At 44.6% G+C, this 26,491-nt stretch overlaps 1 protein-coding gene across 3 annotated transcripts in view; it reads left to right on the top strand.

The window, feature by feature from the left end:
• Window positions 1-26,491, top strand: part of RNF17 (ring finger protein 17) — an 881,806-nt gene that overhangs the window by 589,688 nt on the left and 265,627 nt on the right. For all 3 annotated transcript variants that reach the window (XM_077483977.1, XM_077483979.1, XM_077483978.1), the window contains exon 26: window positions 12,010-12,125. In XM_077483977.1, the coding sequence (XP_077340103.1) occupies window positions 12,010-12,125 (116 nt within the window). The remainder of the gene's footprint in view (window positions 1-12,009; window positions 12,126-26,491) is intronic.

The raw sequence follows: 26,491 nt of genomic DNA on the forward strand, positions 1-26,491 counted from the left end.
AACTTGGCTATCCTGGCTGGGACCAAGTACCAGCGCATGAGAACTTTATAATTAGCTTCAGAGGCGATAACATTCTGCGTTGCTTTACTGGTGTTAGTCCAGATTGTGTTCCATGTATCTACATTGAGGTCTGTAGACCAGCCACTAGTATAGGATGGGAGAGATGTGGGGGGAGAGGAGAAATGGGTGTACAGTTGGGAGATAATGCCTGGAGCATGAGGGTCTGTTTCGCATATTTGTTCATAAAAAGAGTTACAATCATGTGGACTAATAGGTTTAGGCATCGTATTGAGGAAATGGGCAATTTGTAGGTAACGAAAACACTCGCCGTTAGGTATGTGGAATTGGGCCTGGAGTGCAGGGAAAGGCCTGATGCGTCCATTGTGTATTAGGGTGCAGATTCGATCAAGCCCTGCCCTAGACCAAGCCGCAAATAAGCCAGGCTCAGAAAAGGCAGGGACAAACGATGGGTGGCCGATGATGGAGAGTAAAGGCAGATGACGAGATTTAAGCCGGAAAGACTTATGAGTCTCATCCCAGATTCTGAGGGAATGAACAGTGACCGGGTTGCTAAGTCTGTTTCTCTGCGTGGGGGAGAGCCACAGGAGATTAGATACATTTATCGGGAAGGTGTCTATAGCCTCGAGGCTGACCCAGATCGGTACCTCCGTTTTAGCGTGGTATAAGGTGAGTTGTGCAATCTGGGCTGCACAATAATAATATCTAAAATTTGGTAGTCCTAGTCCTCCTAGTGACTTGTGGCGGTACATGGTGGATTTAGTGACTCTAGGTCTAATAGCTCCCCAAATGTATTTGAATACTTTACCTTGAACTAGGCGATTATAATATAGTGGGACTCGAATCGGGAGAACTCGGTATAGGTAAAGTAATTTAGGTAACAGTGACATTTTGACTGTCACTATTCGACCCAGCCACGATACACACAGCGGCTGCCAGGAAGAAAGGAGACCAGTTAGTTTCCTAAATAACGGGAGATAATTGTATTGGAACAAATGTAACGGGTCTTTCATAATATGGACACCAAGATATGGGATAGAGGATGAGGACCATTGGAAAGGGAAATTGCTGCGAAGAAGATTAATCTCATCACTCGGCAGAGATACGTCTAGAGCTCTAGACTTGGCCTGATTGACCTCTAGGCCAGAAATAACAGTGAATTTCTCTAGTAACTTACATAAATTAGGCAAAGTCGTATGAGGAGTTGTGACAAACAGCAATGCATCATCTGCAAACAGACATAACTTATGCGTTGTGTTTGCTATCTCCAATCCCCGGATGTTCGGGTCTGCCCTAATGAGTGCAGCCAAGGGTTCGATAGCTAACGCGAACAACAAGGGGGAGAGGGGACAACCTTGTCTCGTTCCTCGCTGTATAGGGAAGTATTCCGACTTAAAGCCAGCGTAGCGCACATAAGCACAAGGTTGGGTATATAGGGCTCCTATCCACTTGAGAAAGTGGGGACCAAATCCCCAATATTGGAGTATATATTGTAGATACGGCCAAGACACTGTATCAAATGCCTTGCGTATATCCAGTGAGAGCAAGTGCATGGGAATCTTACGAGTTTTAGCAATATGCTGCAGTAAAATGACCCTTCGGACATTATCACTGGCTTGTCTCTTGGGGATGAACCCAACCTGGTCCTTATGTATCAGCTTCCCTATAACTGGATTAAGTCGTAGAGCTAAGACTTTGGCCAGGATTTTGATGTCAACATTAAGTAATGATATCGGCCTAAAGTTGGACCATAAAGTAGAATCAGTGTTCGGTTTAGGAATCATTGAAATAATAGCCGTTAACGCATCTCTGCCGAAGGATTGTTGCCGGAGAAGAGAGTTAAAAGATCTAGTTAGAAGGGGGGAGAGGGAGTGGGCAAATTTTTTGTAATAAGATGCCGGTAAACCGTCAGGGCCTGGCCTCTTATTGGGTTTGAGGGACTTAATAGCCGCAAGGATTTCTACGTTGGATATAGGTGCTTCTATTGTGGTGCGGTCAGTATCTGAAAGGTTTGGGAGAGATATCGTATGGAGAAGGGAATTCGCCTGAGCGCTAGAGAAGGGAGTAACGGGTTCATACAGTTTAGACAGTCGAGTACTAAATTCTGTTAAGATTTTAACAGGGTTATTGGTCATGCCACCTTGTGCCAGCCGAAGCTTAATAGGTTTAAAGGACCTATCAGGTTGCCGTAGGCGCAGTGCTAAGAAGGTACTTGGCTTGTTCGCCTTTGTATAAAGTGTATGCGCCGATTTGTGAATCGACTTATCCGCTTCCTCAGCAAGCACAAGATCCAGGGCCAACTTGGCTTTATCTAGGGCAAGCCTATTAGTCTCAGTGGGGTCAGACTGAAAGAGAAGAAAGGAACGCTGATGGTCATCTTCTAGCTGTTGTAGATGGGCTTGTCTAATTCTCTTAAGGTGAGAAGATACCGAAATGCATGTACCCCGGATAACTGGTTTATGGGCTTCCCAGAGAAGGGTAGGATATATTCCTGGGGTGTCGTTGAGAGAAATATAGTCATTTAAAGCCGTTTGAATGTCTAGGCAATAAGATGGGTTGGAAAGCTGAATTTCATTCAAAGACCATGTTCTATCTGAGTTCTGCGGAATTATTGACGAAACTGTCGTGATCACCGCGCTATGGTCAGACCAGGATATCGGGTGAATGCGGGAGTGCAAAAGAGTGGGTGTAGCAGCTAGCGGGATAAAGATGTGATCAATCCTCGAAGGATTTATGTGGGTTTGAGTAAAAAGTATAGTTGTTCTTAAGGGGGTTGCATTCACGCCACGTATCAATGCGTGTCGCATGAGCGAGTTGCTTGCTAAGTCTTTTAGAGAGAGAAAAATTTTCCGACGTGTATGGGGACTTATCTAGGTGCGGATGTAGGACTAAGTTAGAATCGCTGCATACATACAGCGCTCCTCTAGCATGTGTCTGAATTATCTGCAATAGATGTGAGAAAAAAGGGTTAGGGTTAGTGTTGGGGGCGTAATACGACACAAAGGTAACTTCCGTGTCTTGTATATGTCCCAAGACTAATAGGTAGCGGCCTTCTGGATCTCTTACTTCAGATGAGAAAGAGAATAGAAGGGAATGATGAAAGGCTAAAAGAACTCCTCTGTGCTTCGTGGAGGAGGAAGCTGTGTAAACTTGGGGAAATTTGGCGTTGAAAAACTTAGGTGTGGTATGGGCCGCAAAATGCGTTTCTTGAAGAGCGACTACTTGGGCTTTCAAGGAGATAAAGTTTCTGAAGGCCTTAACTCGTTTATTGGGGGAATTGAGTCCCTTCACATTAAGTGATAAAATATTCAAGGGGGCCATGATATTTGGTAGAAAGAGGCGAACGTTAGCCTACCCAGGGCTGCACGGACCGATCGACCATAGGAGTGAAAAGGAAACGATAGAAAAAGATATGAGAGAACAAGGGATAGAATAGAAAATAGAGAATAGAAAGAGTGAAAAGAGAAAAAGAGTGTTGCATGGAACGGTACCGACCGAACCAAACAACTAGGGGGAACGACAATCAACCCGCCGACTCACCAGTCAACAGGGGGTCGCACCATCAAGAGGGGGAGCAGTGACAATTCACCGCTGCGAACCAGTAAAATAAACACATACATTTGCATTTAGAAAACATTGTCAATAACAGAATACGATTCAAACATAAAGTAGGCGGATATATCCAGGGAAACGAACAGTGAAATATGAAGGTTATCAAGTAGTATTGTACATTTTAACCTTATTATTGATATGTTGAGTTTTGAGGTGTAGTAATGGCTCAAATAATGAGGGAAGGAGGGGATGGGGAACAGAAACAGAGAAATGAGCGGAGAAAAAGGAGGAAAAGGGAGACGGAATGAGATTAAGGGTGGAATCCAGGAGGATATGTGTAAGCATAGACAATAGAAGCATCGTGTGACACTTCCATTCTGAAAGTAGTTAAAAATAATTAACTCGCGAGGAGACGACCAGGCCTATGAGTCAATGACTCGCCAATCCTGGCCAGATCATCGGCACGCGAGAAAGTAACTAGGATGGTCAGTGGGTATATCTACCTCCGGTCTAGCTAGGCTGCTATCTGTCACATAGAACAAGTATGAAGCATTACAAATTTAGCGTATATTGTGGCAGAACAATATGAAAGGAAAGGTTATGGGCATCAAAACAAGAAAGCCAGGTAAAGTACATCTTAGCCAACAGCGTTAACAAATGAGTCCTGGTAGGGAAGAGAAGAGAAAAAAACGGTTTGAGAGGTAAAAATATGGTTAAAGTACTTTGAAGAAAGTGGAAGCGTCTTGGAAGGGATAACCTCGGCCTCCAGCAGGGACCATTAAATGCGTGCAAGCCTGTGTTCAGTCAACGTGGATCTTGCGATAAATTCAGGCTACGGCATTAAAAATAGGGGGAGAAAAAAAAAACAAGTAACTAAATAAAAGGGATCAGCGAGGTACGAATACCTTTGGGCTAGGAAAGCCCAATCCAGATGTGCGCTTGGGAGTGCCTCGCCGAGGCACAGATAAGCCAGAGAGATCCTGCTGACTCCTCCTCGGGGTAGCCATGTAAGGATGGGGTGCAGCTCGTGCCGGGGTTCGAGGCACCACATCTCCCGCTGGAAGAGGTGGGGCTGACGGAGCCAGTTGGAGGCTCTCCAAGAGGGTTTGAAGAATCGCTGGCGTGGAACAGGTATGTTGTTGCCCCTGATATGAGAAGTAGAGAGCAAATGGGAACCTCCAGGCATATTCAATTTGATGTTGTTGGAGGATTAGCAACTGTGACTTCATAGCACGTCTCTTCGCAATTGTCAGCGGGGCTAAATCCGTGAATAACTGGTAGGGATGGCCCTGGAATTGAAGGTTATTCTTTTCACGAGCTATAGACATAAGTTGCTCCTTCGTTCGGAAGTAATGCAATTTAACGATGATATCCCGAGGTGGGCCGTCCGCTTGACGTCTAGTAAGTGCTCTATGAATACGATCGAATTCCAATCGTTCGATCGGAATAGAGGGGGATAGCTCTTGAAACAAAGCCGTCGTAAAGGACTGGAGATCATCCACTGATTCGGGTATACCTCTCAAACGAAGGTTCGACCTTCGCAAACGATTCTCAGCATCTTCCAGTCGGGATAGCAGAGCGGCGTTTTCCTCTCGGAGAGCCTCTTGTTCTTGTGCCAGTTCATGTAAATTGAGCTCGGTGTCATCAGCCCTGGTTTCCAAGTCCGCCGTGCGTTGGCCCAGCTCACGGATTTCTCGGGAAAGTCTGTCGGTTATCTGATCCGACGTTGTTTTCAACGCTTTCTTGAGCATTAGGTCCATGTGTGCCAGAAAATCGGCCTGAGACATGCCGGAGACTGGTAGCGTTGGGGAGGCCGGTGGTTCAGGTCTCTCACCTTCTTCCTCGCTACTGCTATCGTCTCGGGGGAGGCTTTGTTGCTGCGCGGCAGCGAGGGCCTTCGCCGCCATTTTAGTGGAAGCACGCGCCAAGGCCTCTTTGATGGGTTTCTGCTTCTGTTTCCCTCTTTGACCCGTGAGAACCATCCCGGGTGAGGCGCAGCGGGGTGTCCGACGATCGGAGCAAGTTCGGGAATCGATTGCGGCGGAATAAAGCTTTATATGTCCCGGTTCAGCAGCGGTGAGTGCGGAGCTCTAACGACTTGCGTCCGCCATGGTGAGCTCCGCGCATGCGCCCCTATGGGGATTTTTAAGTAGCGACGTTTGGTGCCATTCCACCAGCATGTGTAATTTTGAAGGGTAACATGTTAGGTATCTGTTTACTCGGTGTAAATTCATCTTTCACATTATGCAAAAACATTGGCTAACCCTACTGTGTTTTTTTTTTTTTAAAGCACAAAACCGTTTTTTTCCCCCCCAAAAAAAGCGTTTGAAAAATTGCTGCGCATATACCGTGTGAGATAAAAAGTTGCAACGACCGCCATTGTATTCTCTAGGATCTTTGCTAAAAAAAAAACATATATAATGTTTTGGGGTTCTATCTAATTTTCTAGCAAGTGATGGTTTTTACATGTAGGAGAGAAATGTCAGAATTGGCCTGGGTGCTCCAGAACGCCTGATGGTGCTCCCTGCATGTTTGGCCGCTGTATGTGGCCACGCTGTGTAAAAGTCTCATGTGGTGTCGCCATACTCGGGAGTAATATCAGAATGTGTTGTAATTTGTGGTATGCATATGCTGTGTGTGAGAAATAACCTGATAATATGACAATTTTGTGGGGAAAAAAAAAATCTTGATTTTGCAAAGAATTGTGGGAAAAAATGGCAACTTCAAAAAACTCATCATGCCTCTTACTACTAAGTACCTTGGAATGTCTCTTTTCCAAAAAGGGGTCATTTGGGGGGGGGGGGATATTTATACTTTCCTGGCATGTTAGGGTCTCAAGAAACGAGATAGGCCGTCAGTACTTCAGGTGTGATCAATTTTCAGATATTGGCACCATAGTTTGTGGAGTCTAACTTTCACAAAGACCAAATAATATCCACCAATTTGTACTTATTTTTTACCAAAGATATGTAGTAGTATAAATTTTGGCCAAAATTTATGAAGAAAAATTATTAATCTGCTAAATTTTATAATAGAAACGAAGAATTTTCGGTCTTTTTTTCTTTTATAACACAAAAAATAAAAACTCAGCAGTGATTAAAGCGCAGGTCCACCCTAAAGTGGACCTTCCGCTCATTGGAATCCCCCCCCCCCCCGGCGCCACAATTGGCACCTTTCAGGGGGGAGGGGAGTGCAGGTACCTGTACAGTACAGGTATCTGCACCCACTTCCGGGATAGCTCTCTGCGGAAAGGGGCGTAGATTACGCTCCTTTCCGAAAGTCCCCCGCTGCCTGCTGGGAAGCACACAGATCCCAGAGGCAGCTGGTCCATCCTTATTGCGCAGCGCGACTCGCGCATGCGCAGTAGGGAACCGGGAAATTAAGCCGAAAGGCTCCACTTCCTGATTCCCATACCCAAGATGGCGGCGGCAGCACCCGAGAGACGATCGAGAGATCGGCTTCGGGTGCCGACATCGCGGGCGCGCTGGGCGGGTAAGTGTCCTTATTTTAAAAGTCAGCAGCTGCAGTATTTGTAGCTGCTGGCTTTAAAAAAAAAAACGGCGGAACTCCCGGCGGACTCCCGCTTTAAATACCACCAAAAGAAAGCTCTATTTGTGTAAAAAAAAAAGGACAAACATTTCATATGGGTACAGTGTTGCATGACTGAGTAATTGTCATTCAAATTGTGAGAGCAACGAAAGCTGAAAATTGGTCTGGTTATTAAGGGGGTTTAAAGAGGAAGTAAAGGCTATTAAAAAAAAAAAAAAAAAAAAAAGGCAACCTGCAAGGCAAAGGCATAATGAGCTAGTATGCATAGCATACTAGCTCATTATGAATAACTTACCTGAGAACGAAGCCCCCGAAGCGGTCCTCCGTCTTCATCTTCGCCGCTGCCCTGTATCCCGGAGTGACTTCTGGGCCTCGCTGCAACTGCGCTGTGATTCGCCAGAGCCACGATGACGTCAGCCCCGTGCATGTGCACGGGAACCGACACGAGCGGCATATCGCTGTGATCTGAGGCCAGCTCAGTGCACCTGCACGCCGCTGTCTACGGCGCATGCGCCGTAGACATCGGTGCCTGTTTTTTTGTAAATATCTCCTAAACCGTATAGGTTTAGGAGATATTTCTTGGACCTACAGGTAAGCCTTAATCTAGGCTTACCTGTAGGTCAAAGTGGTTTGTAAGGGTTTACAACCACTTTAAGTGCCCAGTGGTCAAGTGGTTAATTGTGGTATATATGATTTTAAAGATTTATTGTTTGTATTTATACACTTCCTGTCTTCATTTTCCTTTTCTTTCACTTGTTGTTCACTACCAAGTACCGAGATAGTCCATTCAAACCCAAAGCCTTATAGATGTGGATGTTTAGGGGTCAACATCAGCAACTGCCCAGACACTTCCACATCTTCTAGCATTTTACATGAACAAGGACATGTCCCTGCCTTTCACAACCTAAGGAGTTTGCTCTATACTCCTTGAATGGGATCTGGTGGTTCGTGTGTACCTGTCTTCTACAGCTTCCTTCAGAAATCAGAGATCACAAAAATGCCTGGCAGCCGCCTCTGCCACCTCCTTGGATTGGCCAGACATTTAGGCTTATGCTATGAATTGTCAGGCTCCTCCCTTCCCCATTACACCAAAGTCTGTGTCAAGTTTGCAAGGCAGCTATCTGGTCACCTGTGCATACCTTTACCAAGTTTTACAAGGTTGATGTGTTTGCATTCTTGGATGCTTGTTTTGGCCAAAAGGATTTGTAGGCTAGTTTTTAGAGGTTCCCTTATTTTCTCCTTTTTTTGGGGGGTGTTTTTCAGGTGGTTGCATGGTTTGCTTGTTTTCCTTCTGTTCCTTTCCCACCACTCATTGAAGCACTGCTTTGGGACATCCCTAGAGTCAGGATTTAAAGAGTGGTTTCCACCCCTCTTGTGTTTTTTCTTTCTTTTCCCCCCTTGTGCTGCTTTGTGACTGAGCTGCCTATAGCAGAGAGATGGTTTAGCTAAGACTGCCCGTAGGCGGTGTCCATCAGTTAACTCTGGGAAAGAGATTTTACAGTGAGTAACAAAAATCCTGTTTATTATGTTAAGTCCTATTTTTTTCTCTCTTTTTCCAGAGGTGCTTTTTTCTTTATCTGCTTTAACGTGATTGTCTTTTTCTTTCCCCTATAAAAATAACAAACATGTTATACTTGCCTCCTCTGTTGCAGTGGATTTTCACAGAGCAGCTCAGATCCTCTTCAGGTCCCTCTTCTGTGATCCTGGCCTCTCTCTCCTGTTCAGTGCCCCCACAGAAAGCAGCTTGCTATGGGGGCACTGGAGCCGAATCACAGCTCTCTGTGTTCATTCAAACGCAGAGTCTCAACTCGGCCCCACCCCCTCTCTCCCCTGATTGGCTAACTGACTTTGGCAGCCAATGGCTGCTGCTGTGTCTCCGCCAATCTTGAGGGAGCATCTCGGATCGCTGAGACACTCGTGGACAGAGAGGGACCTCAGGTAAGTGTTAAGGGGGCCGATAGGGGCTGCTGCACAGAGAAGGCATTTTCTCTTAATGCATAGCAATGCATTAAGACAGGGGTTGACAAATTTGCTTGGAATCTAGGAGCCAGCTAAAAAAGTTAGGAGCCAGGTTCGTGACGGCGATCTGGACCTGTCCCTGGCCTGACATGGAGACGAGTGAGGGGAAGATAGCCCCCAGCACCCCACATATGAGATCACCTCTCATTGGACACACCGCTCGAGTGCTAAATGGCCGCTGTGATTGGTCATTTAGCATGATCTGTGATTGGCTGTATCCAAGGGACACGGCCAACACAGAACTTCCCCGATGCTCGCCCATGGCGGCGTGCAGAGGGGAAGTAAACAGGAGGATGTCTAGGGACGCCCTCCCGGCAATTGGTGTCCGCGCTGTAGACATCTTTCGTCTATAGCGCGGGCACGAAGTGGTTAACAAAAGAATGTGACTATTATTTCCGACATATTCCCGCTCATTTACTGCCATTTCCCTGCTAAGGGTTCGATCAGGTCCGCCTGAAAAACTGACAGGTGAACCTGATCAGACAGCCCTTGTGAAAGGGGTCAACCAGGGAGGATTACAAATAATATTTTTTTTTTCCTTAATTAAAATAATTTTTTTTTTTACTTTTTTACAAAAAAAAAAAAAAAATGACAAAAAAAAAAAAAATATATATATATATATATATATATATATATATATATATATATTTAAATTAATAAATAAATTAATAAATTTAATAATATATATATAATATAATGAGAAGCCATTTACCAGCCACCACACTCACTGTTGGGCAAAAAACAGGCAGGGGAGCTTCACTCCATTAGGAATTAGCATTATTGGAATAGGGTGTAATTTCTACATCCACCACAAGATGGCGCCAGACTACCGAAAGATTTTAGAAGGACGCAAAGCCGCGGCCTCAATTACTGGCCGGCGCGGCCCGATGGAATTGCGCGGCGGAGTTCGGGGTCCAAATGGAGACAGGATACCCCAGCAGCGTTGCCCCAGTCGCCAGGACAAGAAATCTAGGCGCAAATGCGACCTGGCGACCGGGGTTTGTCGAGCCCTGCATTAAGATAAAAACCTTCTGCCTTTACAACACCTTTTGTCTGGCAATTTGAGGTAGGGGTATTTGTATATTAGGCTTTTTATATTAGTAGGTTGGCTTGGATTGACTTCTTTAACTTCAGAAATGATATGATCAAAATAAATCAATATATGTACTTAGGTGTCTGATGTCAAATCTGATTGTCCCAGTTTATAACTTATTTCAAATTGTCAGAATGTCTATTTTCCTGTATTAAGCCATTAAATCTAACGCTAGCTAGTTTTTCCCACAAAAAATGTTCCTTGAGTTGGGAAGGAATAAGCTCCTGTCAAGTTTTTATTGCTGTTTCTGTCCCTACTTGAGAGATTTCTTGTCCAGATGACAGCATATCACAAGGACAGGCACAAACTTTTTTTTTTTCTACGTGAACAGCGTAAAGAATACAACCTATATTATGAATTTACATTCAATCTACATTTATTTCCCAGTATTCCTCCACTCATGTTACCTTGACAGGAAGGGAGATGATATCAGAGTCCCAGATGCTGCAAAAAAATGTTTAATGCCTCCCTCTCTATTCAAAAGTTTTAACGTGTTTCTTTATTCTTCTAAAAGTTTGAGCTTACAGAGTTCATCTTTACAGAAAAAATGTAAAGGTGAATTAACATCGTAGTCTGCTTCTTTACCCCAAGGTTCCCATGGTATTTACCTTCAGGCATGCAGAGCTTATAAGTGCCCCAGCAGCTGGTCCAGCAGTCCAGGGGTCTGAAATTCCACCCCCCCCCCCCCCCCCCCCGTGCACTGCTTCCGGGGCATCCCAGAGCAATTCTGATCACTGTTGTCACAGTAAATTACTCTGAAATTGTATTTACCATTGACAAAACCAGGTATTCTGTCGCCAACATCCCAATGAAATATGAACAGCAAAAAATCCCCCTTAGGGACCAGGACTTTGAAGATGACATAAACACCAGAAGATTTAAAAAGTATACATTTTATTACAAAGAACATTGGAACATAGTAAAAACATGTCTGTGCAAAGACAAAATACAGATTTGTGGATAGCAGAGAAAGGCCCTTATAATAGGGAACGTTCTCAGAGGCTGGAAGTTGCCCCATTTAGATAAGGGATACAGCTAATCAAGCCTTGGATCAAACACAATGTTCCAGGTCAGACCATCTTTGATGTCACATTTTTGTGGACCTCCATAGAGGTATCTCTTATTCAGGGCTATTGTCCAGTCTGACTGCTTGGCCTACCCTGTGGCAACCAACCCTCTGCAGGCCTTTTAAATTTCAAGTACATGAACATACGAAATATGTGAATTACTGTATGAATGTAGTTCTTGTTTTTACCCCTGATGAAAGTTGTTTAAAGCTAGAAATCATTGGGTACATCAGAGACTTACCAAGTATCTGTACATGTCATATATAAATTCATATTGATGTCTGTATTTTGTCTTTGTACAGAAATGTTTTTTATTGATACGTTCTTTGTAATTTAATGTATCTTTTTTTTTTTTTTTTTTTTTTTTTTTTTTTAATCTTCTGCTGTTTGTCACTTTCAAAGTCCTGGTCCCTAAGGGGGATATTTTTCTTGTTAAGTAAACTACTCTGGTCAGTGAATTTCAAATTCCCAGACCGTTGCATTGGCTTTGTGGATGCTGACCACCAGTACCCCTCCCTGGGAGATTTGTACAGTTGGCACTGGAGGGGTAGAGTGATGAGGAGGTTGATATGTTTTTTTGTAAAAGTGACCTAGTAGCAGTTTAAAATGTTTGAGTAGTCATGGCACGAACAAATTATTTGTAAATGGCACATTTATTTTTCATGTCCTTTTGAACCTCCTGTAATAAATTATATTACATTTCTTCTGTAGGAAAATGCATCAATGTGGCCTTTGCCTGTTAGGATCTTATGCAAGAATGAAGCAGGACAGCTTATTGATGTGTCTGATTTCTTGGTGAATAAGGGATTGGCCTTGAGAGATAGAAGGTATATATTTACCATTTATACTGTAACTACTTTTTATCTCTTTAACCACTATTCTTATAGTGCTAAGGTATAACTAAAACCCCCAAAAAATTAGTAATCTGCAGCTTACCAGTTCTTAGAAGTGGTTTCTGCATTCCTTTATTTTCATTCTCATCTGCAGGACACAGCCATTCACCTTTTGGTTATACTGCCATCTACAAGGGAATTGGACACTGGTAAAAAAAAAAAAAATGTAGTCCAGTCCAGAATAACTCCTACCAGCATGCTTATGTTTTTTACTAACTTCAATGTCTCTTCTATTCATTGAAGGATACATCCATTCTTTTATGACAAATGAGTTTGATGTCTCCACCTACTGGAGCAGAGCGCTAGGTGCAACTAAAGTAAAAGCACAACCAGATGGCAGCCCATCTGCAGCAAGGAGATCTTTTTTTTTTCTCTTGTTCCGTCCTTTCAGGAGTATGACATTCTCTTATAAATGGCCATTCTTTGGTGCTATACAAGGATAAAGCTGTTCACCCTCATCTCTCCTTCTTACCTAAGGTGGCGTAAGCTTTCCACTTGAACTAGGACATGGCTCTGTCATGTCTCTGTCCTCATCCTTATCTTAGAGAGGTTATTGCCTTGATTTTGCCTCATTGCCTTGATTTTGTTAGGGCCATTAAAGAGGAAGTAAAGCCTCTTTAAAAAAAAGGCATAATGAGCTAGTATGCATAGCATATTAGCTCATTATGAATTACTTACCTGAGATCGAAGCCCCGGCATCGGCACTAGTTCGCCTCCTCCAACGCCACCATCTATCCTGGAGTGACTTCCGGGTATCACGGCGCTGTGACTGGCTGAAGCCGCAATGATGTCACTCCTGCACATGCACGCTGGTGCCGCCACTAATGCCATGATCGCCGTTAGAAACCGCACGCTCAGTGCGCCTGCGTCCGATATGCTACAGCGCATGCGCCGTAGACAACGGTGCTGCTATTCCTTCAAATATCTCCTAAACCTTTTAGGTTTGGGATATATTTCTTGCACCTACAGGCAAGCCTTAATCTAGACTTACCTGTAGGTTAAAGTGGTTTTAATGGGTTTACAACCACTTTAAGGTTTACCTTTCTGTTATGGCCCCTATTTGAATATCCGAGTCTTTACATCTTCCACTGTTTCCATGTGGATTAATCAGTCTGTTATCTGGGTTTATACCCTTTCGGGCTGCGAACCGCAGTTTGCAATCACTGCACATTATATCAGGGTGCTTATTGCGTCCTGGGCCTTTCATCATTCTTCGCTGTTCAACTTTGCATAGCGACTACTTGGTCATCTGTTCATACTTTCACCAAGTTCTACAAGGTTAACTTAGCTTCCAGATGACAAAGTGGATGCGCCACTCCAGGTTGATCTGCCCAATAAACCCTGTCAAAAGCTTGCATAGAAGATCCTATACAGCAACTTCAAAACAGAGAGGTGTGTAGCCGCACACTGTAGCAAAGCATCAGAGCAATGTTTTAGTTGGCCCTTTAGAGCATGAAATTTGTCAACATGCATATCTTCCTGGCCATTTTGCTGAAATGTTTTTATTTGGAACTATTGCTATAATATTCAATTTTTTGCTAATATTGTGCGGCTACCCACCTCTCTGTGTGGAAGGTTAACATAGCTGCCTTTTCAGATGCCAGATTTGGTCAGAATGTTTTGCGGGCAGCAGTTTAAGTTCTGCCGGAGTGTGATTCCCTCTTTTCTGTCACTGCTTTCGGAAATCCCATCCATTATGAACAACAGTTGTCTCCAGTGAACGAATTAGAAAACAACATTTTTGTATTTGCTGAAGAATACTTCTCTCTTCATTGAGGGGCACAGCAACTATCCAGTCTTCTTTTCACTGTCTTAGTGTGTATTTGCTTTACTGCTGGCTAATAACTGATCTCTTTGCTGCAAATGGGGGGGATGTACCTCTGGAAAGCCTGGCCCCTAGATATGCTTTTAGTTCAGTTGCACCTAGCGTCCTGCTCCTGTAGGTTGCAACATCAAACTCAGCTGTTATAAATGACTGTGTCCTTCATTGAACACAGAAAAGGATTTTACAGCGAGTACAAAAATCCTGTTTTTTCTCTCTCAACAATTTTGTCTTCAGTGGTGTCTCCTCTTTGCACTGCTACTGGAACTGGTCTTTCTACCTGTAGCTAATATGGTGTGGCCATCCTTTTCCTGGGTTTTAAAGTGGAACATTCAGACCTTGTTGTACTGGGCATTGTGGGGATAGCCTGGAAGTGATCTTCAGCACTTAGTTCTGCATTAGGTGTTTTTCACACTTTTTCTGGCCGAAGGGAAGCTCTCCAGGTCCAGAGGTGCTGGTTTTCCACCGGTGCTTGTCGTGTCTGAAGACTGAGTGAGCTGGTCGAGCTGAGCACCGTGAGCTATTTCAAATGCATAGGTCTATGGGTGCCTTTAAAACTCCCACTTTTTCTGCTGGTTTCCACCAAGAAAGAGCGCTGTGGAATTGAGCGATGATATCATGCTTTGAGTGGTACCTTGAGCGCTCCAAGCTATTCTCTGCCATTACAGCATCAAATAAATATTGTGCTACTTCTGCTCCTGCTTTGCAAAGTGCCACACGTTAATTACTTTGAGTTATTCTGCTACTTTCCTGTTGTGACTTTGGTCTCCTCCAGCCATCTGAACCTCTTGAGTACCTGAGACCTTCCTGCATTCCCTGAGCTTTACCTTACCATCATAAGTCTCAATATGTAGCAGTCTATAAGGGGGGGGGGGGGGGGGGTCAGTCCCAACATACTGAGTGCTCCCTGCTCACATTCTACTAATGACTCTGGGACTGCTTGCAGCCTGCCCCCTATTCAGTCAACATCTGCAGCTTGAGATCCTGTTGTCCTCTGATCCTAGAGTCTTATGTCAACAGCTACATGTATCAAACTCAAATGTCCATAGATTGCTTCAAATTCGACAAATCCGTAGCCTACTCATGACCACTGTGAATCAAATGAATTTGAACTATAGCGGTATACATTTGAAGCCTTGGAATATGTTCATGCCTTTCATGGGGTGTGCCTCAATGGGTGTATAGGGTGCCTAACCAGTTTTTCCAATCATATTTTGCTTATTTATTAAGAAACATTTATTTTGTCCACTCCTGCACCATCAATATCCAGACCCCTCAAGCCTGGCTCCTACTCCACCTGCAAGACCTAAGGCTTAAAGTTTACATAATTATCAGACAAAAATGTCTTATCATGAAGGTGCACCTTCCACTTTCCTGAGTCAGAGAATGTTTGTGCAAACACTTGTACTTTTTTGCATCCCAGATTTGAGTGTGGAAGTTGATCTTCAAAGGTAGGGATGAGCTTCGTGTTCGAGTCGAACGTACGTTCGACTCGAACATTGGCTGTTCGGCCGTTCGAATTCCGAACGTTTGGGCCGTTCGCGTCAAAATTCGAGTGGCGCGCGCGGACCACAATGCACTGCGGTGGCGCAGTGCATTGCTGGCTCATGATTGGCCAAGCATGCACTGTGACCCCACATGCTTGGCCAATCGTAGCGCCAGCAGCGAGGAGAGCCATGATTGGCCACAGGCATCCTGCCTGTGGCCAATCATAGCTCAGGCTGTGTAGTGCACGCCCCACACTATATAAGGCCGCCTTTGAGGCGGCCTCGTGTAGTGTGTTAGCATCTGAAGCAGTGGGTGTTCTGTGTACCTTCAACACAGTACACACCGATCGTTTTTGGCTGATTTCCTATCTTGCTGCTGTGTAGTGGTTGTTGTCTGTGCCCTGACCGCAGTATACACCACTATATTCACCTCACCTATATAACTAGTGATCTAGCTTTAACCACTTAACAACTGCCCATTGCCGATTAACGGCTTCAGGGCGGTTGTTTAACTCTGAGAGGCCGTTAATTAACGGCCTCCCAAAATTCTGCTCTCGCGCGCCCCCTGGGGCGCGCACTCGAGAGCATCCGTGACCGCCGGGTCCACAGGACCCGGCGCATCACGGATCGCGGTAAACGGCCGCTCGTCGCGGCCGTTTACCACGTGATCGCTCCGTCAAATGACGGAGTGATCACTTGTAAACAATTCTCCCTCCCCCTCTCTGTACCGATCGGTACAGCGGAGGGGAAAGAGATCGGTGTCAGCAGCTATGTGGGCTGCATCTGCAGTGCCCACATCGCTGCTCACCGAATTTAACCCCTCAATTCCTGTTTGACTGGAGCTACACTTTAAAAATGTACCGGTTGAAAATTACAAACAGATTCAACTTAACACAACAAACCTACACAGTCCCTGTCTTGTTTGCAACGCCTGTATACTGCTGTTCTGAGTATATAGGGCCTGGGGGCCACACGCATTTCCTTTTTTTAATATGGGTACGGGGTTCCCCTTAATATGCGTACAAGACCCAAATAGGCTGGTAATGGGCAGGGAGGGCTACCCATGCCATTTTTCTGAATGATTTTCAACCATATTGCAGGAACCAGATATAACATTAAAACCGCAAGCAGTTTTAAATGGTGTTATTTCCGTTTAATGTCATTTTGTGCAGGGACTGTTCCAAACACGGGAAACACGTGGCACTTCACATGCATACTACAGACACCCCCCAGGCACCATATTTAAAGGAATATTTCACTTTTTTTTTCACTTTAATCGTCATTAAAATCAGTGCTCCCGCCAAAACTGCAGTTTTTAAAACTTTTTTTTGCAGTGACCCATGTCCCCTGAGGCAGGAGGCAGGTCCCCAAACCCTTTTTAGGACAGTATCTTACATATTAGCCGTTAAAATTAGCACTTTCCATTTCGAACGTTCGAGTCCCATAGACTTCAATGGGGTTCTAACGTTCGTTTCGAACGCGGGGGTCGTTCGCAAGTTCTGGTGCGAACCGAACCGGGGGGTGTTCGGCTCATCCCTATTCAAAGGATACAAACTGAAGCTTTCTCCCTTCACCCCTCTGTTTCTTAACCTTTCTGTCCCACCTCACAGATCAACAAATATCCATCTAGCCCTCTTGAGTCTTCTTTATCAAAGTGTCATTATTCCAGTTTCTGTGTGAGAATAATTTAGTTCGTTTTACGCCAGTCTTTTCACATTTCCCAAACCTGAAGCAGACATCCTCCCCATCTTGGACCTCAAGATACTGTCTTCATTCAAGCTCCGGAATTCCACATAGAATCCACCAGGCCTGCCATTGCCTAGATTTGGTTGAACATTAAGGACATCTACCTACATTTGCCCATCTTTCCAGCACATCCTACATCTTTGCATTTGGGGCCTTTACACTACCATTTTGTGGCTTTGATCTTCGGTCTCTCGTCTGCGCCTTGGGTGTGCACCTAGCTGCTAGGCCCAGTGTTAGCCCTGCTTAATTTTCTCAGCATCTTTAAAAAGAGATAATTTAAGTATTCTTATTGTAGTATACTTAGATCTCCTTTTGATTTAACAGTCTGTGAAGGCTTTGTTGGACAAGATGTCTTTGACTGCCTGGACATTATAGTGGCTCAGATGAAGCCTTCAGAAATCATCACTGGAACTGACTTATTCTTTGGCGTTCCTTACACCAGTCCTGTCCACAGCACAGGTCAGAGTGTTTATGCAACAGGTGAAACAGACTGTCTGATCTTGAACTTTACAATCATTTGACTCTCCACTTGTGTGTAATGATATCCTTGGAGTCCTGTTTGCCAAGTTTTGCTACACACCTATGTAAAACCGCATTCTGTCATTGTAGGACATCTCATTCCAGTTCCTGGACAGATCGATTTGTTTGGTACAGAGTACCAGGTTGTCCCTGGCTTGGTGGCTCGGGAATTTGGCTTTGAAAGGAAGAGAAGTCCTTCCCTCTGTCTCTTGATTGATATTTGTGACAGATGCCAGCTTGTCATGCAATAGATGAATTTGGGACACCCTGTCAGTACAGGGGACTTTGTCTTCAAAAGTCTGATGTCTCCCTATCAACATCATGGAGCTTTGAGTAATGTGGGTTTCTCTTCAATGTTTAAACATCATGCAGGGGAGGTTAAACAATTGTAGTGTTCTACTATTTTAAACCATAAAATGAAATACAGATATGAGTTCCACCCACAAAGTAAATATGTGCGCTATGTGTGACAGTTCTTCCGTAGGAACTGTTCCTAAAAAATTGAATCCATGTACCCTCTCTACCTCAATCCCACCAATGACAACCTGGATATAACCAGTTCCTCTGCTTTTCCTGAAACCGATTCCTTAGATTATTCACCTTGCACTTACCTACCATTCCTTTTAAGCTTTTGAACTCAAGGATTGGGTTCTCACTTTTTCTGCCATGGCATATTGTAATAGATTTGCAAATGCCTTTTGAGGTTTGCATTCTCAAACAACTGTTTCTCAGATTACAAGGTTGTGCCTGGTGTTGCGTTCACAAGTTCTTCCTGGTAGACATTTTGACCTCATCTGAGCGAACTTGCACATAGTTTTTCAGCCTGCTGTCAGGGAATGCCTGAATGATTCATTTAGTCAGCTAAATCAATTGTTTAATTGATCGATGAACTTTTTTAAATCAAAAAATAATAAAAAAATGTAACTTCATTGATACCTGAGTTATTTTGCCAAGCAGTAATCTATAAATACCACAATAAGATTGGTGCAGGTATAGACTACAGGCTATCAGGCCTCATACACACTGGACATTAAAATAACATTATAAAAATGGCAGTAGGTTTGCAGTGAGTTTAACATTTTTGCTATAGCATTTATTAGTGTTTTCCCGCATTAGCGTTTTTAACATATATTTTTTTTTCCATGGATCAACGTTTATCTGCATTGATCAGCATTTTTTGAAGTTAGTGTTTTTAAAGCAGAAAAACTCCCCTCAGAACCCACAAATTTTTTGTTTTTTTAAAGTAAAAAAAAAGTCCCAGACAGAAACTGCTGATAACAGCCTATGTTTGCATGCACACATAGGATAACATGATGGGGAGTTTAATGACTGTAGAAAAACCTCTGAAGCCAAAAACAGCTGCTGTAAAAACGTCCAGTGTGCACAAGGCCTTAAAATTAGATTAATATTTATTTACAATGTCACTTACAAACACCACTAACTTTTTGACAAATTGGTTGACACAGACACTATAATTTGCAATGAAGTTTGAAAATGATTTGTTACTGTAAAGGATATACCTGTGATATTGAATATCATAATGAATTTCCCCTTCTGTAGATATCCTAACCGATTGGATATAATATGGTAGAAAATCTGTTTGTGAAAAGAAAAAAACTGCGTTCCATGCTAAATGAAATAATATTTCTCAAGATTGAACCATGCATAAATAGCAGTGATAATCCATTAACAGCTGCACTTGGAGGCATAAAAATAAAAATGCAATGTATTGTATACATACACTCATTGGTCACTTTATTAGGTACACCGCACTAGTACCAAGTTGGAACCCCTTTTGCCTTCAGATCTGCTTTAATTCTTTGTGGCACAGATTCAACAAGGTTTTGGAAACATTGCTCAGATTTTGGTCCATATTGACATGAAAGCATAATGCAGTTGCTGCAGATTTATCGGCTGCTCTTCCATTATGCAAATCTCCTGTTCCACCACATTCCAAAGGTGACTGATGACTGTGGAGGACATTGGGGTACAGTGACCTCATTATCATGTTCAAGAAATTATTTTGAGATGATTTGAGCTTTGTGACAACCTGCATTATCCTGCTGGAATTAGCCATCGGAAGATGGGTACATTGTAGTCCTACATGGATGGACAATGGTCAGCAACAATACTCGGGTAGGCCCGTGGCATTTAAACGATGCTCAATTGGTACTAAGCAGCCCAAAGTGTTTCAAGAAAATGGCCCCCACACCATTACACCACCACCACCACCACCAGCCTGAACTGAAATTCTGACCCTACCGTCTAAATGTTGCACCTGAAATTAAAACTCATCCGACCAGGCAATGTTTTACCAATCTTCTCTTGTCCAATTTTGCTGAGCCTGTGCGAATTGTAGCCTCAGTTTTCTGTTTTTAGCTGAGAAGGGTTGGTCTTCTGCTACTGCAGACCATCTGTTTCAAGGTTTCATGTGTGCATTCACAGATGGTATTTTGCATACCTTGGTTGTAGAGCTGCATGATTAATCGTTAAAAAAAATTGTGATATCGATTCACTCCCTCTGACATCTCTCCTGCAGAGGTTGCCAATTCTTTCATATAAACGAGTGGAAAAAACTATCTGCTCACTCAGCTGTCAAAAGAAACATCTGTGCAGTCTGCCAAGTTTTTTTAACTTGCAACATTGTAACTAAGCTTCCTTCTTAGTGCAAAGGGATATGCAACATTGTAACTAAGCTTCCTTCTTAGAGCAAAGGGATAGAACTTATGTGTAAATAAATAATCGGGGCAGACTGTTTTCAGCAACGTGTAAATGCAGGAAGTTTAACCGCTTAAAGTCTAAATCTTTTTCTGACACACCTTTCTTACGTTAAAATCAATATTTTTTATAGAAAATTACTTGGAACCCCCAAACGTTATATATAAAAACGAAAACCAGTAAAGTTAGCCCAATTATTATTATTATTATTTTTTTTTACATGTTTTTATTGAGAAAATTAACAAAAGACATTTATACAAGTTACCATCAGTCTTGTTCCGGGTAGTACAGCAGTGAAGTAAATGAAACAGAGAAAAGCACAAAGGGTTATCATCTGAGCAGAGCACATAAGGACAATTATCGGGACTGGTGTACAAGCCAGAGAAGTTAACCATATAAATAGCCTGAGTAGCACAAGAAGGCTCATTTAGTGAGACCAAAGTAGTCTTCTTGCGAAAACATAATCAATACTAGAATACCGTATCTAGGCAAATAAATGATGCATAGAAAACTGGATGGATCTGTGTACTAACCACTGAGAAGCGGGAAATGATTGACATGATGGAAAAGGTTACAACTGGGGAGAACAGGGAAGGCGGGGGGGGTTGCCAAATGGAAAAAAGTCCTGATGGAGTAGTCCCGAAGATATGCAATGAGTGTTGAAGCGACCGCCAGAGACAGCAATGGGCAGAGGGAAATATGGGTGGCTGCTATTTTTCAGAGATCGGCTCATCAAAGGAGAAGGATAGAGTAGGAAAAGCTTGTTAGTCGTCTGAAGAGAGGGCTGAAGAAATAAGTTTGCCATCGGAGAAAAAAACGGGATCTGGATTTGGTATCTTTAAAGTCCGTAAGGAGACGTTCTCTATACAGGAGGGCAAGAGATTCATGCTTGAGCTGGGAGATAGTTGGGCTTTGAGGAGAGATCCAATTCCTGAGGATAAGGCGTCTAGCGATGAGTAGGCAAATCAGGATCCAATATCTGGAGGAAGGATGGACGGCCGTTCTTGTATGGGTAGAGGCCTTTGAGGATAGAGACCAGGGCAGCAAAATAGGGTCCCAGTAGCCAAAGATCAGTCGGAGGGGGTCCTTGGGCAGTTTCAATAGGGTGATCTCCAAAATAAAGGCTATAACCTGATCCCAAAAAGAGGAGATGAAGGAACATGACCAAAATCGGTGGGATAGAGAGGGTCTAGAAGCCGAGCATAGTGGGCAGAGGGTTCCATCCACGTTGGATTTCGAGGAGAGGAACAGGACATACGCCCGGTGAACTATTTTTAGCTGGGTTTCTCTCCAGGTTTCATTAGGTGTGAGGCGGAGGACCTCCCGGAGGCCATGCAGGAGTTTCTCGACTAAGCCCGGATCCGAGAAGTCTTTGCGCCAATTGGCAACAGACGAAGACAAGAGCGGTGGAGAGAAGTTCCATAAGAGAGGTTTGTATATATCCAAGATGGAGTACTGTCCAGATTGAAGCAGACGGTCCAGGAAGCTAGGTTTGAATCTCAGAGATTCCGCTTTACATGTGCTGGAGATGAAGCTGATGCATTGTTTGTAATAGAAAGCGTGTGAGGCATGTAAGGAGAACAGAGGTGCCACGGATGAGAAGGGCATCGGTTTCCCAGATGAGGGATTGCATAGTGTGGAAAATTTGGAGAGTCCATGTTGCTCCCATAATTCGTAGGATTTGTAGTGGAGACCAGGGAGAAAGGCTGGGTTCCCTTGGATCGGCAAGTGACACGAGATAAGAGCCGGAAGCTTGAGGAATTTTCTGACCTCTCTCCAGGCCAGTGCTGTGTCCCGCAGCAGAAGGTTGTGTTGAAGTGGGGGAGGGACAGTTTTCCACCTGCAATGGAGGAGGGCTACTAAAGAATAGGGGTGAGCCATAGCGGATTCCAGAGTAAAGTTTGGAGTGACGTGTTTGTTGGGCAATCCAATCAAGACTAGTCCTAAGTAAACAAGCAAGGTTATACATTCTTATAAGAGGTAAACTAATACCCCCTTCACTCCTAGGAAGGTGCAGTTTCTTGAATGCTATACGGGGCTTTTTGCCATGCCATAAGAATTTGGAGATTTTCAAATTAAGGGCCGAAACATCTTTGTTTAAGCAATAAAGGAATAGTTTGCAGAGGGTATAACAGTCTGGTGAAGCTAATCATTTTGACCTGGTGGCACCTTCCCAGGAGCGACAGGGGGAGATCCATCCAGTTAGACAACTCCTGAGTAAGTTTAGTGAAAAGAGGGGGGAAATTGAGGTGGTATAGGGAGGAGGGCAGTTTCCCTATCTTTATTCCCAAGTAAGTGATATGTGTCGGAGCCACCTGGAATAGGGATTGGTGCGTCCAGGGGGGTGGTTACCAATAGGAAGGATTTCGCTCTTGGCATAGTTGATGCGGAGCCCTGAGCATACCCTGAAGGTGTCAAAGATATTTCTAATGTGTGAAATATCAACAGCAGGATTCAAAGTGAAAATGAGGATGTCGTCTGCGAAGAGAGATGAACGGAGCTCAAAAGATCCAACAGATGCCTCGCAAGGGAGCGACCTGGGAGAGATATCTGGAGAGGGGTTCTAGGGCGATATTAAATAGTAAGGGGGACAGAGGGCAGCCTTGCCTAGTACCCTTGTGGAGATGAAATTCCTCGGAGAGGAGTCCCGCTGCCACCACCCTGGCTGAGGGGGTCGAATACATGGAATTATTGAGATGACAGAAGGGACCCGAGAAACCCTTTTTGGTGAGGGACAGTGAGAGCCAATCAAAACTGATATTATCAAATGCTTTTTTCTGCATCCAGGGTAATGATGGCATAATCTCCCTTTGGATCCCGTTTAGCTTGTTCAAGGGCCAAGAGCACCTTACGTATATTCAGAGTGGGCGTGCGCCCTTTAACAAAACCGGATTGAGCAGGGTGTATGAGGTCAGGGAGGATATCCGCCAGCCTAGAGGCCACAATTTTTGATAGGATTTTAACATCCAGGTTAAGCAATGAGATGGGCATGTAGGAACCTGGTTCCAAGGGGTCCTTTCCTTTCTTGGCAAGAAGTTTGATAATAGCTTGGTTACCCGTGGGCAAGTATGGACCTCCCGACCAGATGCCAGAGAAAACTGAATGCAGTATGGGTACAGTAATATTAAGGAGAGTTTTGTAGAACTCGCCGTTAAACCCGTCAGGGCCAGGGGCTTTGGAAGGGCGAAAGTTTTTGATGGTGCGTTCTATTTCGGCTAAGGTGATGGGGGAGTTCAAGGTTTCTAGCTGGGCGAGGGACATGTGAGGTAAGTGAACTTTGTCAAGGAAAGAGCGGGCGGTAGGCTCATCTTTCGGATCTGGGCCATAGAGGGTTGAGTAGAATTCCAACATGGTCTTATTAATGGCAGGGGGGGTGGAGTGGATGGTCCCCGACTTATCCCGAAGGGAAGTAATGTGAGTCGGCCGGGTCGGGCCTTTGCATAGTCTGGAGAGGAGCTTTCCGGACTTGTTGCCAAACTTGTGTAGAGTGGCGTCAAAATGTGATTTTTTTAGTGAGCTCAAGGGTAGAGGCCCAAGCGTCAAAGGAGGATTTGTCAGCGACCCATTCATCTCTGTCCGCAGAGGAGGTAGAGGTGTTAAGGGAGATTTGAGCTTTGTGCAATCGAGTACTAGCTGATTTAAACTTGACCATGGAATGGCGTTTAAAAGTAGAGGCATAGGAAATGATACGACCCCTCAGGAATGCTTTGCCAGCATCCCAAAGGAGGTTAGGGTCACCCAGATGGGGGGAGTTGGCCAGGGAGAACTCCTCCCAGGAGCGCTCCATATAGGCCTTAAAGTCAGTGTTGCCATGCAGGAATGAGGGGAAGCGCCAAATGTTGGGATTAGGCGGGAGATCTAGACGATCCAAAGTGAGAGCTATGGGGGGCGTGATCGGAAATAGCTATGTCCCCCACCTCCGAGTCAGAGATCAGGGGAAGAAGATTATCGGAGCCAAAAAATAGTTTATCCTGGTCAGGACTTTGTGGGGGTTAGAGTAGAAAGTAAATTCCCTATCTATCAGATGGGATAGACGCCAGATGTCTGTGAGGTGTAGTGACTCTATAGTAGAGGCCAAAGGGGAGAGGGTGGCTTAAAAAAGCGATTACAGGAGGGGGTCTTCGGGGAGGATCTGTCGACCCCCGGATCCATGATGTCATTAAAATCCCCACCGATTAAATGAGGAACATGTAAGGCATCAAGGAGCCAAGTGGATAACTGACAATAGAAGGCTTTAGAGGGACTGTTGGGGGCATATATATTGGATATCATGAGTTCCTTTGACCCTATTTTTACTCGCGTCGAAAGAAACCGCCCTTGGTCGTCTGTGTGAGTAGAGATGACGGCACAGGGGAGAACACCCGCTTTGCGTCCAACCGACTCTGAGCCCAATACTGAGCCCACCCACAGTTTCTGCATACGATGGAAATCAGAAGCTGGGAGGTGGGTTTCTTGTAGCAAGGCTATGTCAGTCTTTAATCGTTTATAGTGACGAAGGATCTTCATTCTCTTATGAGGAGAACGGAGACCCTTCACATTCCAGGAAACTACCCTAAGAGATCACAGTGAAAAGGGAATAATCAGAAAGGCCATGTGAGCATTGTTTCATCAAGGGGAAGGCATACGATGTAATTAGATTTGGGGCTAATTTAATACAGAGGCAACCAGCCCACAGGCAAAGGGCACCTGGGGAGGGGCAGGGTAGGGAGGGGGACAGGGGGAGGAAAAACAAAGAGGTCAGGGTAGGAAGGAACATACAAATTACAACATCTGTTAGTGCAAGCTTCACTTTTTTCCGCATGAGAACACTGTGCAAGGCGGCTCCCCACACGGGACCCTATGCAAAAAGGGATGTCAGCATAGCCCGAGTACCCGAGAGCTACTGGGAGGACATAAGAGCAGTTTGGACCGGGTCCTCGTGATAGGAGATGGCCGGAAACGGTGCACAGTGGACTCCTGGGGAAAAGACAAGGCACACGTCTAACGTAGATCATAGCAATACCTGTATGGCATAACTTAAGAGAGATAACTTTGAATCAAAAAGGATCTAACAACAAGTACAAATGAAATAAAATATAATATGATATGGTGGCCAAGGGGCCATATAACATAGACTAGAGATACCGACTGGGTTGGCTACCAAGTGTGGTTAGCTACTATCCCCGGGGGGGGGGGGGCTAAGTCCGGGGCAAGACAGACCCCTTTAGTCTAGCAGGGAGCCGGAAGCTAAAGGTCAGTTCTCGGCTGCAGCAGGAGGGCCGCAAATTCAGGTTGAGACAAACCAGTTGCTCTGGAAGAAGCAAATAAAGGGAAAACACATGAGAAAAAAGAACCAAGTCATACGACCTGAGGTAGAGAGGTAGAAGTCCAATGGGCGAGCCAATGGAGATCAGCGCAGGGTGTTGTGGTTCCGATGATCAGGAGCTGAATGCCTGAAACGTTTAGGAGAATCTTTGCGCAGGCTGCGTTGATCCAGAGAGCGGAGGTTGGTTCCAGATTTGGAAGGTGTATGGGGGTGCAAATCCGGTCTAAGCGAGTGAAGGTAGGATTCCGCTTCCGATGGGTCCTGGAAAGAAAGTTGGTCTCCTTTAGGCGACTTTATCCGTAAGGTAGCCGGGAAGGCCAGAGTAAACTTTATTTGCTGCTTGAATAATTCGGAGCAGATCGGCTGGAAGGCCTTCCTCCTCTTGGAGACATCGATAGAATAGTCGGCAAAAAGGAGTATTTTAACCCCAACAATGTAGAGGTCAGGGGACTGCCTGAATTTCTGGAGAATGAGCGACTTGTCAGCATAGTTGAGGTATTTCGCAATGATGGGACGAGGGGACTTTCGTTCGGCATTGAAGGAACCCATACGGTGAGCACGTTCAACCGTAAAAGGGCCTGGTAGGCCCATGGCTTCTGGAATGCGTTTGGAGAAAAACTCCGATAGGGCAGTTGCAGGGAGCGACTCAGGGACGCCGACAAAACGCAGGTTGCTCCGTCTGGACCTATTTTCCAGGTCTTCT

This window comes from Lithobates pipiens, unplaced genomic scaffold, assembly GCF_037356315.1.
Source record: "Lithobates pipiens isolate NorthernLeopardFrog02 unplaced genomic scaffold, aLitPip1_a1.2 Scaffold_16, whole genome shotgun sequence".
Taxonomy (NCBI): Eukaryota; Metazoa; Chordata; class Amphibia; order Anura; family Ranidae; genus Lithobates; species Lithobates pipiens.